The following is a 14,900-nucleotide window of genomic DNA, read 5'->3' as shown; positions in this document are numbered from 1 at the left end:
CGCAAACACTTCAATTAGGAGGCTGCTCAGAGGTTAATACAAGTCAGTGTCACATAGGCCGTAAAATGCTCATTTTTAAAAAAAAAAGTCCTGTTTTGTTTTTTGTAATCGGTGATCTCGCCAAATCAAATTCTCATTGTTATCAAAGCAAAATACTGCAGATGCTGGAAATCTGCAATAAAAACAGAAAGTGCTGGGAATACTCAGGTCTGGCAGCATCTGTGGAGAGAGAAAACATTGAGTTGACATTTTGAGTTGTGTATGACTTCTTCAGAACCTGAAGAGTCATATCTGACTTGAGACGTTAACTCTTTTTTTTTTTCTCTCCACAGATGCTGCCAGACCTGTTGAGTATTTCCAACACTTTCTGTTTTTATCTCGGGAATTATTTTGTTTGTGAGCTGTTTATTGCTGAGGAAAACTTCTCTCCCATTTTGTTAAAATAGGAATTTCAGACCCATGGCACCACTTCATTGCACACTAAAATTGATAAATTTGTTTCTCAAAGTTTAATTTATTGTGTTTAGTAATATTTATTTTAATCCTTTTTATCTTTCAGCATTCTTCCAAATCAGCAGTTGGGTCAAGTGAAGTGTTACTGGCGGGTCAAAATACACCTGATGCAAATGAGAGTTTGAAGAAGGACTTGGAGATGACGAGAAAAAGGTTTGAGCTGGCGAGAAAAGAGATAGGCAGTCTCCAGCTGGAGTTGTCAGGCAGGAATAAGCAGTGTGAAGTCTTACAGGACGAGTGCAACCGTGTGAAGCAGGAATCAGAAGAGCAGGTAAAACAGCTGGAGGATGCATTAAGTGAAGTACAAAAGCGAATGTTTGAGTCAGAAGGAAAAGTGAAGCTCCTGCAAGCCCATGTCAATGCGCTTAAAGATCATCTATCAAAACAGGGGTCTGCAGGAAGCAATCGAGTGGTGGAGGAACTTAAAAATCAGCTGAAGGATGTGAAATCAAAACACGAGGAAGCTTTGGCAGATGTGGAAAGGCTCCAGAACCAAATTAAACTTGGTATTTTATCAATACAAGAATCAGTTGAGGTTAAGGAAGTGGATAGATACAAGGAGGAGGTGAGAGGGCTGAAGAAGGCTTTAACTACATCAGAGCAAAAGAAACAAGAGGCAGAGAGAAGGGTGCTTGGAATCGAAAGTGAATTGAAGAACGTGAAAAAGAAGATCTTGCAGTATGTACCAGCTGAGGAGTTTGAGAATATGAGGAATTCATTCATCAGTACTTTGGAAGAGAAGGAGAAACAGGTGGTAGCAGTGAGGGATAAGTATGAAAGAGCTCAGATGGAAGTTGTCCAGCTGCAGAAAGATCTGGAGAAAGAGAGGGCTCGGGTAGATGCATGTGTGAACATTGAGCAGTATCAGTTGTTGAAGAGTTCCTTTGACAATCAGAGTGGAACGCTAACTGATGTGACCCAAAAACAACAACACTTGCAAAAGGTAAATGAAATTATTCAACAGGAAAATGTTCGTGTCAAAGCTGAACTGGAAGAGTTGAAACACAAGATTCAAACTGAGTATGTACCTTTGGAAACGAGTGATAAAATAAAGTCTTCAATGAACCAAACTGTTCAAGACCTGAACACACACATTTATGAGGTGTCACAAAGGTACAAGGAGGCTTTGAAAGAAACAGAAAGGTTGAAAGTTGAGAAGAATGCAATAAGCAAAAATCTGAATTGTGTGCAGACTCAGTACGTGTCTCCAGAAAAGCACAAGGAGGAAATAACAACTCTGAATTCCATTGTTGGCAAATCGAAGAGGGAGTTGGAAGAACTCAACCAGAAGTACAGCCAGGCACAACAGCAGGCAGGAAATGTACTCAAAGAACTTGCTGCCATGAAAGACTCAATGAAGAATCAGTATGTGCCTCTGGAAAAACATGAAGAATTAAAAAAGATGTTGAATACTACTTCAGAAAAAGCTGCATTGGAACTGTCAGTAGTGACAAAGCAACGCAGTGAAGCGCAGGATGAAATGACAAGAGGTGAGCAAGAAAATAGACAGTTGAAAGAACAGCTAATTGTCCTTCAAGATCAAATGCACAAAGAATACATAACCCTGCAACAGCATGAAGAAATGAAGACTACCCTGAACAGCAGACTGGAGGAACTACAAAAGAAACTTGATGAGACCCTGTCAAATTACAAGAAAGCTCAGGAAGAAGCAATTGAGCTTCATAAAGAAAAGGAAAACCTGATGAATGAACTTCACACACTACAAGAATCCCTCAGGTTGCACTTTGTTCCTTTGGAAAACTACGAAAAGAAGCAAAATAAATTTAATGTCACTGTGAAAGAACTGAAGAACCAGTTGTCAGAGATGACGCAGCAATGTTCTATGGTCCAGGAGGAAGCCAAGAGGTACAAGGAAGAGACTGAAGAGCTGAAGGAAAAAGTTGGGCGTTTGGAAGAAAACTTGGAAAAACATTATATTTCCAAAGCTATATATGAAGAAATGGAAAGCAAGTATGTTAATGGTATGGGCGAAAAGGATGAGCATGTGGAAGAAGTGATGAGGAAGTGTGCAGATATTGAACTGCAGTGTGAAAGATCACAGGAGGAAAATGCCAGGCTACAGTCAGACATACAGACATTGAAAGAGAAGATACAGTTGCAGTATGTTCCTGTTGAAGAGGTTGAGACAATAAAAAAATCACTGAACAACAGTCTTTTGGAGCTGCAGGAGGAAAAGGAGAAAGTGAAGAATTCTTGTGCTCAGGAGCAACAGAAAGTAGAAAACTTACAGCTCCAATTAGACAATCAGAAGAAGAGTTCTATATCGCTTCTGCAGCATACTCAATTGAAAGAGAAGTTGGACATGGATATTGTTAGGCTGAAGAACCAGCTGAATGAGCAAAAGGAGGAAATAAAAGGGAAAGTTGTAGAGATTACAAAGCTGCGAGTGGATACTGAAGCAATGAGTAGCATGATTACAGAACTGAAAGCTAGCGAAGCGATTGACTTATCAGAGCATGAAATGGTGAAGAGCTTATTAGAGGCTCAGATAAATTCATTAAACAAAGACTTGGCCGAGTCGAAAGAGAAGCAGGAGCAAATGTGTGCAGAAGTATTACGTGCCAAAGAAAAAGAGCTATCAGCAAAAGATGAAAAGGAGACCTTTCAGTCGAGAACCTTCAGCTTTGAACAAGAAATTAAGGAGCTTAAAAATAAATATGATGATTCGATGGCAACGATCGGTGATCTGCAAAAAAGTATTCAGGAATCTGCTAAACAAATTGAGGCTAAAGATAACAAGGTAGCATAAAAAGAATGATGGCTTGCATTAACATTGGGGCACTGCAGGGGCTGGTGGTGGTGGGTGGGGTGGGGTGGGGTGGTGGTGTGTGTTTCATCCTAGACAGTCAACCGAGTATTGCTGGAAATAGAAATGTTGTCACAGTTTTTTATCTTGCGCTCATCAGAACGATCGTGAGAATAACCAATGTAAGGGAAAACAACAAACTTATACTGCGTGAGAAGAGAGTGCTGATTGGTTGGCAAGTGAACTCTGGTAGAGGCGTTGCCACGGAGAATGCACCAGTTTACAGTGACTGACAGATAACTGCCAAGCTTTGTTTGAAATTTAAACCAGGCAGCTTGACTCTGGTCAAGGCATTGCCCTGGAATGAACCAGCGAATGGCTGTCACTTATTTTGTTCAGCGGGAACAGGCGCAATGTTTGTACATATTCTTTCTGTCTGCAAAGAACAGAGCCCTGTGTATTAATATATGTAGCTTCCAGTACGTGCAAATGTGCCACACCTTGAGCTCTACTGACCACCTTAAATTACCACAGAAGGGTAATGTATCCCAAAACTCTGAGCAACAGGTGAAGCTAGCTGTTTCATGCTGCTACTATGCAGTAGCAACACGTGTGGTGTTCGCCACTAACAGACTGCTGCCGTAAAGCCAAAAAGACATCCCGTCTATCACACAAATGAGCAATGTGACATATGAATTTCAATGCCAGTGAGATGCTAGGAAAATAGGCCGTACGTCCCAAAGACTGGCGGATCGTATCAAACATGCCCCTTTTGTTCGCAACGTGCAAAGTACAGGCCGTGCCCAACCAGTCTGTACTTGCAAAACTCAAAACAGTGTCCAACATTAGATGGGATTCCGCGATTGGACAACATTTGCTAAATAATCCACAGTGTGCTAAGAATTACGCTGACAACCAATTTAAGATTGTCAGTAGGGCTTGCAGTGTGGCGCATTTGCTTGTACTGGAAGCTACATATATTAATACACAGGGCCCTGTTCTTTGCAGACAGAGAATGTTTACAAACATTGTGCCTGTTTCAGCTGAACAAAATAAGTGACAGCCATTCGCTGGTTCATTCCTCAGGGCAATGTCTTGACCAATCAGTCAAGCTGCCTGGTTTAAATTTCAAACAAAGCTTGGCAATTAACTGTCAGTCACTGTAAACTGGTGCATTCTCCATGGCAACACCTGTACCAATCAGAGTTCACTTGCCAACCAATCAGCACTTTCTTCTCCTGCGGTATAAGTTTGATGTTTTCCCTTACATTGGTTATTCTTACGATTGCCCTGATGAGCGCAAGATGAAAAACTTTGACAACATGTCTCTATTATCAGCAATGCTCAAGTTCTATACTACTAAATGACTACAGTCAACAGAGTTATTTAAACAATATGTTCGCGCTTGTGGAGTCCAAAACGAGGGGCCACAAATACAAGATAATCACTAATAAGTCCAATAAGGAATTCAGGAGAAACTTCTTTACGCAGTGTTGAGAATGTGGATCTCATTACTACATGGTTGAGACAAATAGTATAAATGCATTAAGGGGAAGCTCGACAAATGCATGAAGAAAGGAATAGAAGGTTATATTGATGGGATGAGATGAAGTAATAGACTGGGAGGAAGCTCATGAGCATAAATACCAACATAGACCCATTTCTGTGCAGTAAATTCAATGCATCTTTGTTTTTCCTGAGCTGACAGCTTCCCTGTTTTCGATCCAGACAGTGTGATAACATTATTGTAATAAAGTTACTGAAAATTGGGAGTAATTGGGGTCCGCATATTCTGCTTTGGAGTACAGCAAGAAAATTGATTCTTCGCATATATTAGGATGCTGATTGCCTTGTGAGGGGAAAGTGTTTCAGGCTCCCATATTGACTCTGATGTGCCCAGTGAGTGTTTGTGTTTCTTAACGGGTCTGTTTGTTGCACCTGTGCTAATATTGCTAAACCAAGGAAGATGTTGAGATGCCCAAGATTCCCTTTTATCTAATGGAACAATGTGTATCTGTTTTTTAAGTCGCTAAGTGGGGGATAAAGTGAAGAAAGAGCAAGAACAGTTTGTTGAATGAAATGGTCAGCAATTAATTTGAGAATAGGTATACAAGGCATTTTGCCTCAGGTTTCTCGTGGACTCAGCGTTACTTTGCATGTGTTTATAATTTTAGTACTTGCTGGGAAAGATTGTTAAGCTGGATCTTGTTTGCAATTTATTCCCTGTTTCTCCTCCAAGTCCCACTCCAGAGACTTGAACACATAACCTCGGCTGACTCTCCCAGTGCCAGTACTGAGGGAGTGCTTTCTTTTGGAAGAATGATTAAATGAAAGCCCTGTCTGCAGCCTTAGGTGGATGTATCATATCCCACAATACTATTCAAAAAAGAGCAGGGGAATTCTCCCTCAATGTCCTGGCCAATATTTATTGCTCAACCAAGATCACTTTTAAAAAAAAAAAAAGAGTTAAGTGGTCATTGGCACAGTATTATTTGTGGGAGCTTGCTGTGCGCAAATTGGATGCTGCGTTTCCTACATTGCAACAGTGACACTTCAAATTGATTATGAAACCCTTTGGGATGTCCTGATGTTGTGAAAGGTGCTATTTTTTTTTTGAGATACAGCACTGAAACAGGCCCTTTGGCCCACCGAGTCTGTGCCGACCAACAACCACCCATTTATACTAATCCTACATTAACCCCATATTCTCTACCACATCCCCACCATTCTCCTACCACCTACTTACACTAGGGGCAATTTACAATGGCTAATTTACCTATCAACCTGCAAGTCTTTGGAGGTGGGAGGAAACTGGAGCACCCGGCGAAAACCCATGCAGACACAGGGAGAACTTGCAAACTCCGCACAGGCAGTACCCAGAATTGAACCCGGATCCCTGGAGCTGTGAGGCTGCGGTGCTAACCACTGTGCCACTGTGCCGCCTATGTGTCATTCAACACCAGTGAATTGTTCAGAGGCTTTAATGAAACTTAGACCTCCCCTTCCATTCTGCCTTATGATACGAGTCCTTGGTGTGTGCATTGACAAAACTCTTACTTTTTTTTTTCTCCTCCTCATAGATAACTGAGCTGTTAAATGATGTGGAGAGGCTAAAACAGGCTTTGAATGGCCTGTCACAGCTTTCATACTCCGCCAATAACCCGAAGAGACCAAGTCAGCAGATGGAGGCCCTCCAAATCCAAATCAAAGACCTACAGCAACAGCTGGCTGTAAGTTGACCAGATTTTGTTCGTATGTGCTCGCATCTTCTCAGATGTACAGAGCATCCAGACAGAACTTTGCGTATTAAATAGAGACCCAGCACATCCTAACGAGGAAATTTTAGCATCATTGCACTGTCAACAATTTTGTTTTGAAAAGTAAGGTTGGAAATATTTTTGTTTTATGTTTAAATGTTGGTGCTTACAATTTGCTCCGATATTGCCAGAGGTACTGGCGTGGATGAGTTGCTTTGCTCAATGTTTGAGTGCATCATTCAGTGGCAGATTAATTCAGCTTCCCTCAATACTTTCTAGCTTGATAATTAAAAGATATTCATCAATTCTTTGAAAGTGATGATATTGTCTTGGAGGAGAGTCTTGCAGTTTGTTGGAGTGGTGTGCACTGTTGGAGAGTGATGCTGTCCAGGATCCATCTCCGGCTCAAAGATTAATTCTCTGCAGGCAAGAGAGAAATGGAGGAAGGATTAGGATTGTTCTGAGTGGCATCGACCGTGGCCTGGTACAAACACACAGATCCTTCCTCCTTACACCATGATTTATTTTTAATTAGCATATACCTTGCATTTTTAAAGCACCTGTCACAATCTCAGGGCATCCCAAAGCATTTTACAGACAATGAAGTACTTTTTGAAGTAGTCACTGTTGGAACGCAGGAAACGTGGCACGGGGCAAGATGTTTTTAGAGGGATATCCAAATAATAGTGTTTTATTTTAGTGGTGTTGGTTGGGCGAGGTGGAAAGGGTGGTGAATATTTATCAGGATACCAGAGAGAACTCTCCTGCTCTTTGAAATATTGCCATGGAATCTATAAAGTCCACCTGAGTGAGCAGACAGGGCCTTCGATCTGAAGGATGGCACTTCTGACAATGCAGCAATCCCTCAGTACTGCAAAGGGAGTGTCGGCCTGGACTTTCTGATCAAGTCCCTGAAGTGGGGCTTGAACCCATAATCTTCTGACTCAGGTGGGAGTGCTACCCACTAAGCCACAGCTGACCTAGAGCAGGAGGTGGGATTATTTTGGATTGCTGTAGCAATGGCAGTCCTTCTCCTAGTAACTAATATGGAGTTTAATGGCTTGTAGAAAATGTAGCTGCTATTTTTCTAAATAGACCCACCATCGAGGACCAAGTTAATTTAAAATAGCTTAACCTACACACCCTTACCTTTTGCGGTTAGTTTGAGCAAATCTATAAACTAGGCATTCATAGATCACTGGAGACCTTCCGTGTCATGGATTTTCTGGCTGGGTAGGGCAGAACACGCACCTGTAGTGACGCAGGCACCTGCAGACCTCACACAAATCAGGTGCTGGAAAGCTACATTGGGGCTGGATTAACTGTTGGAATCGTGTCCCGAGGATGTCCAGGACTCGTACCTCACACCTCACACATACGATGCTTTTTTTGCTACACAGATGGTTGTACTGCTCTTGATTTCAAACTCATCTGTTTGAGAGATCTGTCACCTTTTAATTGAGAGTCAAATAATCTAAAAAGTTGAGTTAAATTGCTTACTCTGTATGCTGACTGCAGTTTTAATTTACAACAGCAATTCGCCTCCATTACGTTGTTTAAGTAGTAGGGATGCAACTAAAATCATTAAAGTTTAATTAGCCTGCCTCCTAAGGTGTTGCATTTCAAATATTCAATGAATTGAGCAGTACTGGCACATTTTCAGAGCTTCGAGTTAAAAAGCAATTAATCTTTTTCTGGTATTCTACTTACTTTGCAGCAGAGGAATATCAAGTTCCTTTAATGTATTTTCTGTACCTGTTCAGAATGTGTTGCTGGTAAAACGTAAAGTGTTTGCCCTCCCCCAGGATCACAGAATCTTTCATGCACCAGAGGTCGGAGCCAAGCTTCCTTTGTCACGCGCTGCAGGAATAGCTAACCTGCTCTAAGACCTCGTGGTATGCTGCTGCAGGTTAATTAACGGATGGAGATTTATTGTGGATGCTCATTGGGGACGCCACTGGGCTTGTGAATGGCCAAACAAACAGCTTTGCAAAAGATCTCAAGCAACTGGGGGTTGAGTGGGTCCTGTTGCACCACCTTTAGTAGTGTGGGACAGTACAGGAATGCAGATGACTCTGGCCTCGAAAATAAAACACCTTTCAAATATCTCATCAGTGCAGTACTGAGGGAGTGCCGCACTGTTCGAAATGCAGGCTTTCAGATGAAAGTTTAAAACCAAAGCCCCGTTTGCCCATTTGAGTGGGTGTAAAAGGTTCCATGGCCACTGTTCGATGAAGACCAAGAGTCATGGACTACTTTATTCCTCAAACAGCATCACTTAATGACCAAATAATTTTTTTATATCACATGGCTGTTTGTGGGATCTTGTGTGCAAATTGGCTGCTGTTTCCTGCATTACAGCAGTGACTGTACTTTGTCTATAAACTACTTTGGGACATGCTGAGCTTATGAATGGTGCTGTAGAAATGCAAGTCTTTATGTATATAGCTTTGTCTTTCTCCTCTCAAATCTCATAATTTTAAAGTTTGAACTAGGCCAGTTAGGAGTGAAATCAGGAAGCAGATTTTCACGCAAAGGGTAGTGGCAACTAAAAGGCTGTGGGTGTTGGGGTGAATTGGAGCTTTCCAGATGGAGTTTGATAGGTTTTTGCCTGGTAAGGGTAACAAGGGGTAAGGAGCAAATGTGGCTAAATAGGGTTGAGGTACATGCCAGCCATGGTCTCATTGAATGGTGGGGCAGTATTGAGGGGCTGAATGGCCGACTGTTTCCACGTTGCTTCCAGAGTAAACAATCCCAGGCGCTTCCACCTCAACGTAGCTCAGATGCCTTCAGATTGGTTATGCCCAGCTGCGCAGCCTCAAGAACCTCTATCTGTGCTGTACGCACATGACGAAATAATATTCCAGGCTTTTCTGTTCATTTACTCATTCTCTGGATCTGAACATCACTGACATCCCTTGTGCTGGCTGCAGAATTCGTGTCGATAATTCTCTGTTGGATGATGCTTGTCATTTGACTTATTTGTCCCCTCACTTTTAGATTACAGCCTCTCACTTGAGTGCAGATCAAGCTATAAACTGTGCTTCCTCATATATGTTTCCATAAATGAAAAAAAGACGTATTTATGTAGCATCTTTCATGACCACAGATTGCCCCAAAGCGTTTTATAGTAAATGAAGTACTTTTTGAAGTGTAATGTAGGAAACGTGGCAAGCTCCCACAAACACCAATGTGATAATGACCAGATAATCTTTTTTTGTGATGTTGTTTGATGGATAAATATTGGTCAGGACACTAGGGATTGCTCTCCTCTTCTTTGAAATAGTGCTATGGGATCTTTTGCCTCCACCTGAGAGGGCAGACAGGGCCTTGGTTTAACATCTCACCTGAAAGACGGCACCTCTGACAGTGCATCACTCCCTCGGTACTGCACTGGGAGCATCAGCCTTGATTTTTGTGCTCAAGTCGTTGAGTGGGGTTTGAACCCATAATCTCCTGATTCAAGCAGGAGTGCTACCCACTGAGCAACAGCTGACCCTGACACATGCATCATATGACCTTTTTTCAAATGTTACGGTAACAGCTATAAAAACAAGAAATGCTGGAACCATTCAGCAGGTCTGGCAGCATCTGTGAAAAGAGAAGCAGAGTTAACGTTTCGGGTCACTGACCCGAAATGTAAACTCTGCTTCTCTTTTCACAGATGCTGCCAGACCTGCTGAGTGGTTCCAGCATTTCTTGTTTTTATTGCAGATTTCCAGCATCCACAGTATTTTGCTTTTATTTTACGGTAATAGCTATTGGGCCACTTTCTTTAAGAAGTGAGGAGATTTTCATGTATTGCACTGAAGTCAGGACCATATGATCAACTTTGATGCTTTTTGAAGTTTTGCCGAGTTTTCACCGCCGTCTTTCCCCTTCTCTGTAGGATGCTGACAGGCAACACAGAGAGGTCATTGCAATCTATCGAACACACCTGCTGAATGCTGCCCAGGTAGGTTGAATAACCCCTGCTGCAAGAGAAATCGCTCGAGCGGAATCACCAATAATCCCGACTAAACAGAATTAGATCAGTTATTTTGTTCTTTCTGGAGCACTTCCAATTTTATGAAAAAATTCACAACCTGTTACGAAATGATTCAGTTACGTTTTTCAGCAAGGTTGATAAATGTAGTTGCCAGTTGTTAATCCATTCAATAAGCAGTGTTTATAGAACCCTCGTCCCTTTAATTTTTAATGACGGAAAAGTTTACTAGATGCTCACATGATTGGTCATATTTGGTTTTCTCTGATCCGAGAGGTGTGGTTTTCTGTAAATGTGCAGTTGAGCTCTTGGGCGAGATGCTGATGCACGCAAAGTGTGTCAATTGAGATGTATATGACATTCAGACTTCTTTCTGCAAGGTGATGACCATCACTAAGGCTTATGTCACTTGTCTGTGCTTTATCCTGTGCCTCAGCACATGCTCGATAAAGCAAGGAAGTTATGCTAATGAGTTGGGTCTCAGCTGAAGTATTGTCCAATTCTCGGTACCACACTTCAGGAAGGATGTCAAGGCTTTGGAGAGGTTGCAGAGGTGATTTACTATGGTAGCAGGGATGAAGGGTCTTCAGTAATGTGGTGGGACTAGAGAAGTTGGAATTGTTCATTTTGGAGCAGAGGAGGTTTAATAAAGGTGTTCAAAGTTATGAAGGGTTTTGATAAGGTAAATAAGGAGAAACAGTTTCCACTGGCTGGAGAATCAGTAACCAGAGTGCACAGATTTCAAGTAATTGGCCAAAGAACCAGAGGGGAGATGAAGAGTATTGAACACAGCAAGTTCTGATCTGGAATGCACTACCTGAAAGGGCGGTGGAAGCTGATTCAGTTGTAACTTTCAAAAGGGAATTAGATAAATACTTAAAGGGAAAAAAAAGTTGACAGGGCAATGGGAAAAGGGCAGGGGGGGGTGTCAGACTAATTGGATAGATGGTACAGGCACGATGGGCAGAATGGCTCTTTCTATGCTGTATATGAATGTGCTCTCCCACTTACCTGTGTCTTTTCTCCATTTCCCGCCTTAAGAAAATAACAAGAGAGAAAAAATTATAACTTATTTTCTCCATTTTGTTCTCAGGGTCACATGGATGAAGATGTACAAGCTGCTTTGTTGCAGATTATTCGGATGCGGCAAGAGTTTGTTTGCTAGCAGAGTTCAGGAGGCCAAATATTTACTATTGCTGTGTTTAAAAAAAACTGTAACCAGACTACTCAAAGCTTTGCTGTAGCATTTATTCCTGTGGCCTAAATTCTTTGTCTGTGTTTTTCGCCTTTTTATATAAAAAAAAGTAAAGCCATTTCCAGTTCCCATCTACCTACCTATTAGCAATTCCAGGTTTTCATTTAAACATGAGAATGTAAGAAGCAGCTTAGCTTATTGGAACATCACAAAATAAATTCCGCAGACTGACAGTTTCCAGCTGATGCCACCTGTTGGAATGCATACATCCACTGTCAATCATGTAGGTCTCGCCCCAAACTTGAAATTTGTAACTGCAAAGATATGCTCGTCACTCCCAACTTAAGGTGTTGTGTCTGTGATTCATTGTTATTGGACTAGGATTTTATTATGTTGTGACATTTATAGAACTTGAGAATGAAAAGTTGTTGCAAAATCCAACAATCAATGGAAGAATGCTTTTTTAAATGAAAAAGACAAAAGGTGGGTTCCAAAGAGTTTTGAATCCACAAGAAGATTTCCACATCTGCTACAAATTTAAGAATATACATGTTTATTTTTTACTTCCAGTCCAAAACTGTTACAGCAGAGACACTACAAGAATACGCTTTGTGTTTGGGTGGTGACTTACTGAGGCATTTTGGTGTGCCGCAGTGCACAGTGACCCTTGACATCTAGGGTCAGAGTATGGAAAGATATAGTTGCTGCCTTGACTTTTTGTGAATTGGCTGTCTGGAAATTTTTAATTTGCTTTTCAAAAAAGCCATCTAATTTCCCCACTCCTGTATCCTGTGATGCCAAAACTTTTTTGAGCAAAGGAAACATCAACTCCACATATATGCCGAGACTATAAAAGGGGGAAAAAAAAAACAGGTTAATTTTCGAGGCGTGTATCCTTGGTCAGAATGCGTGATGAAGGATAGAATACCTGAAAGTTAACTTCTCTTGTCAACTGGTAAGCAGGCTGTACATCTCCAGATTTTTCTGCTTTTTTTTTTGGATTCCCAGCATTTGCAGTTTTTATTATTTTTTAAAATCAAAACCTGAGCTCTGATTTCCCGCCTCCCCCGCCTCTTTATGATCTGATTCATTTCTCTTTTTTTCCCCTCTGTCTGATCTGCCTCCTGACAGTGTGGCAGTTCTGCAGTGGCCCCAGTGTGTGTCTGTCCCTTGCTGCAAAGGGGCAAGGAAGGAGGGACCATGGTTCACAGTTGCTGCTATGCAAATACCAGGCGTTTGTGTCCAAGCTTGTGATTGTTGCATTAAGGCCATTGCTATCTTTGGAAATAAAATGGAATGGGTTCTTTTTCAAATGATGTACCCAAAAATTAATTTAATTGCTGGAGAATTAGAATATTACTTTCCCGCTGAATTCCAGGGACCCTGTCTTTAGTACAATAGCTTGGAAGCAGAGAATGGAAAAGATTATTTATACAAGAAAAGATTCCAACAATCTGGACTTGACGCACACAAATCTGGTTGTATGCATACCAGCAATTTTTTTTAAAAGCCTTGAAATTATGCTGTACAACCATTAGTGCATCCATACAAAAACCAAATTGTATGAAATTCCTCCTATGTTAACAGAGAGGAGTAACCCATTTAAAATTAAAGGGTTAATGCCACCATTAAAATAGCCTGACAAAGCAGTTTCAAAATAAATGCATTAAGCGTTCTTACAGCAATGCTCATATGGTGGAATTTCAGTGGCTACTTGTAATTCCAGATTGAAGCCAACTGCAGTGTAGAGTTTTCTTGATAGTTTTACTTGGCTGGCCAAGTCTCAGTTCTAATTTAACTAAGTTAACCAAAGTACTTTCTATTTGCAACAAACTAATGTAGTTTTTAGGTTTGCATCAGATTCCTGCTGTACTTTATTAATTTTTAATGCAGTTGAAAGAACTATTTTTCCAGTATATCCTTTATAGAACTGAGTTACAGTGGTATTTCTCAGCTGGACTGGCCTATGCTGTTTTTTTTGTTACTGAATGATATGAATCATAGACAGCTTCTGTATAATTTTGACAGTATACATTTTATTTTTCATCCATACCAAATGGTTATCAATTTATACTGTGACTGGAGCAACCGTTATGTGAATGAATATCATTTATCTAATTATAGACCTATAGCTGTTTATGATAGTTGAATTTTTTCTTTGAGCCTCATTATAGTGTACTCTCTCTCTGACCGTGCCCCAGTCCTGATACAAGCTACTGTTATAATCAGTGAAAGCTGTGCTGCAAACTCCTGGTGGAGGGGTTGTAATGGAAAAGAAATACTAATTAAAAAAAATAAATGGTGCTTTCAGAGATTTACAGTCTTGAGGCTGGTGACCGTTGTGCTTAGTCATAGATAAGGACCTCTGTTGCTTAGGTGTGCAATCGATCTATGGCCACCTAAAAATCTGGACAAACATGAGACTAAGTCCAAATATTAAATGGATAAAACAAGTGTGTGTGTTATTTAAAATGCATCTGCTTTCTTCTCACTTTTGATGATACTTAGCTTTGACAGTGTTCCTAGACCAAAGGCAGTCTCATCTCTTGCACTGATCCTCTGTAATTAGATTAGCGATACAGCACTGAAACAGGCCCTTCAGCCCACCGAGTCTGTGCCGACCATCAACCACCCATTTATACTAATCCTACATTCCTACCAAACATCCCCATCTGTCCCTATATTTCCCTACCACCTACCTACACTAGTGACAATTTATAATGGCCAATTTACCTACCAACCTGCAAGTCTTTTGGCTTGTGGGAGGAAACCGGAGCACCCGGAGAAAACCCACGCAGACACAGGGAGAACTTGCAAACTCCACACAGGCAGTGCCCAGAATCGAACCCGGGTCCCTGGAGCTGTGAGGCTGCAGTGCTAGCCACTGCGCCACTGTGCCGCCCAATCATCCCAGTTCTGGGGTACCTGATGGTTATGTGGGTAAACGTGTCCATTTGTTTGTCTGTTTGCCCCTCCCTCCTTCTTGGCTGTCTTCACCTGTGGTTGACGCCTCTTGTTATACTGTGTCCCCTGGCCACTGCTCTGAACGCAGGAGAACTGATGTTTCGGTATTTCAATGTCCCATGGCACTTGCTATCTTGGAGCTGCTTTTGTTGGACAGTGGGAGTTGGAGAGTTTTCCAGCAAGGTTTTCAACATAGGAATTGCTAGATGAAGAAAGGTC

General features: G+C 41.4%; 1 protein-coding gene across 3 annotated transcripts in view; it reads left to right on the top strand.

The window, feature by feature from the left end:
• Window positions 1-14,333, top strand: part of uacaa (uveal autoantigen with coiled-coil domains and ankyrin repeats a) — a 145,268-nt gene extending 130,935 nt beyond the window's left edge. For all 3 annotated transcript variants that reach the window (XM_068018201.1, XM_068018200.1, XM_068018202.1), the window contains 4 exons: window positions 560-3,274; window positions 6,361-6,510; window positions 10,427-10,492; window positions 11,616-14,333. In XM_068018201.1, the coding sequence (XP_067874302.1) occupies window positions 560-3,274; window positions 6,361-6,510; window positions 10,427-10,492; window positions 11,616-11,687 (3,003 nt within the window). In that variant the 3' untranslated portion in view covers window positions 11,688-14,333. The remainder of the gene's footprint in view (window positions 1-559; window positions 3,275-6,360; window positions 6,511-10,426; window positions 10,493-11,615) is intronic.
• Window positions 14,334-14,900: the final 567 nt, after the last annotated feature.

Source organism: Heterodontus francisci, chromosome 38 (genome assembly GCF_036365525.1).
Source record: "Heterodontus francisci isolate sHetFra1 chromosome 38, sHetFra1.hap1, whole genome shotgun sequence".
Classification (NCBI taxonomy): Eukaryota; Metazoa; Chordata; class Chondrichthyes; order Heterodontiformes; family Heterodontidae; genus Heterodontus; species Heterodontus francisci.
Note: the sequence above shows the minus strand (reverse complement) of the source record. Positions and strands in the feature narration are given on the sequence as shown.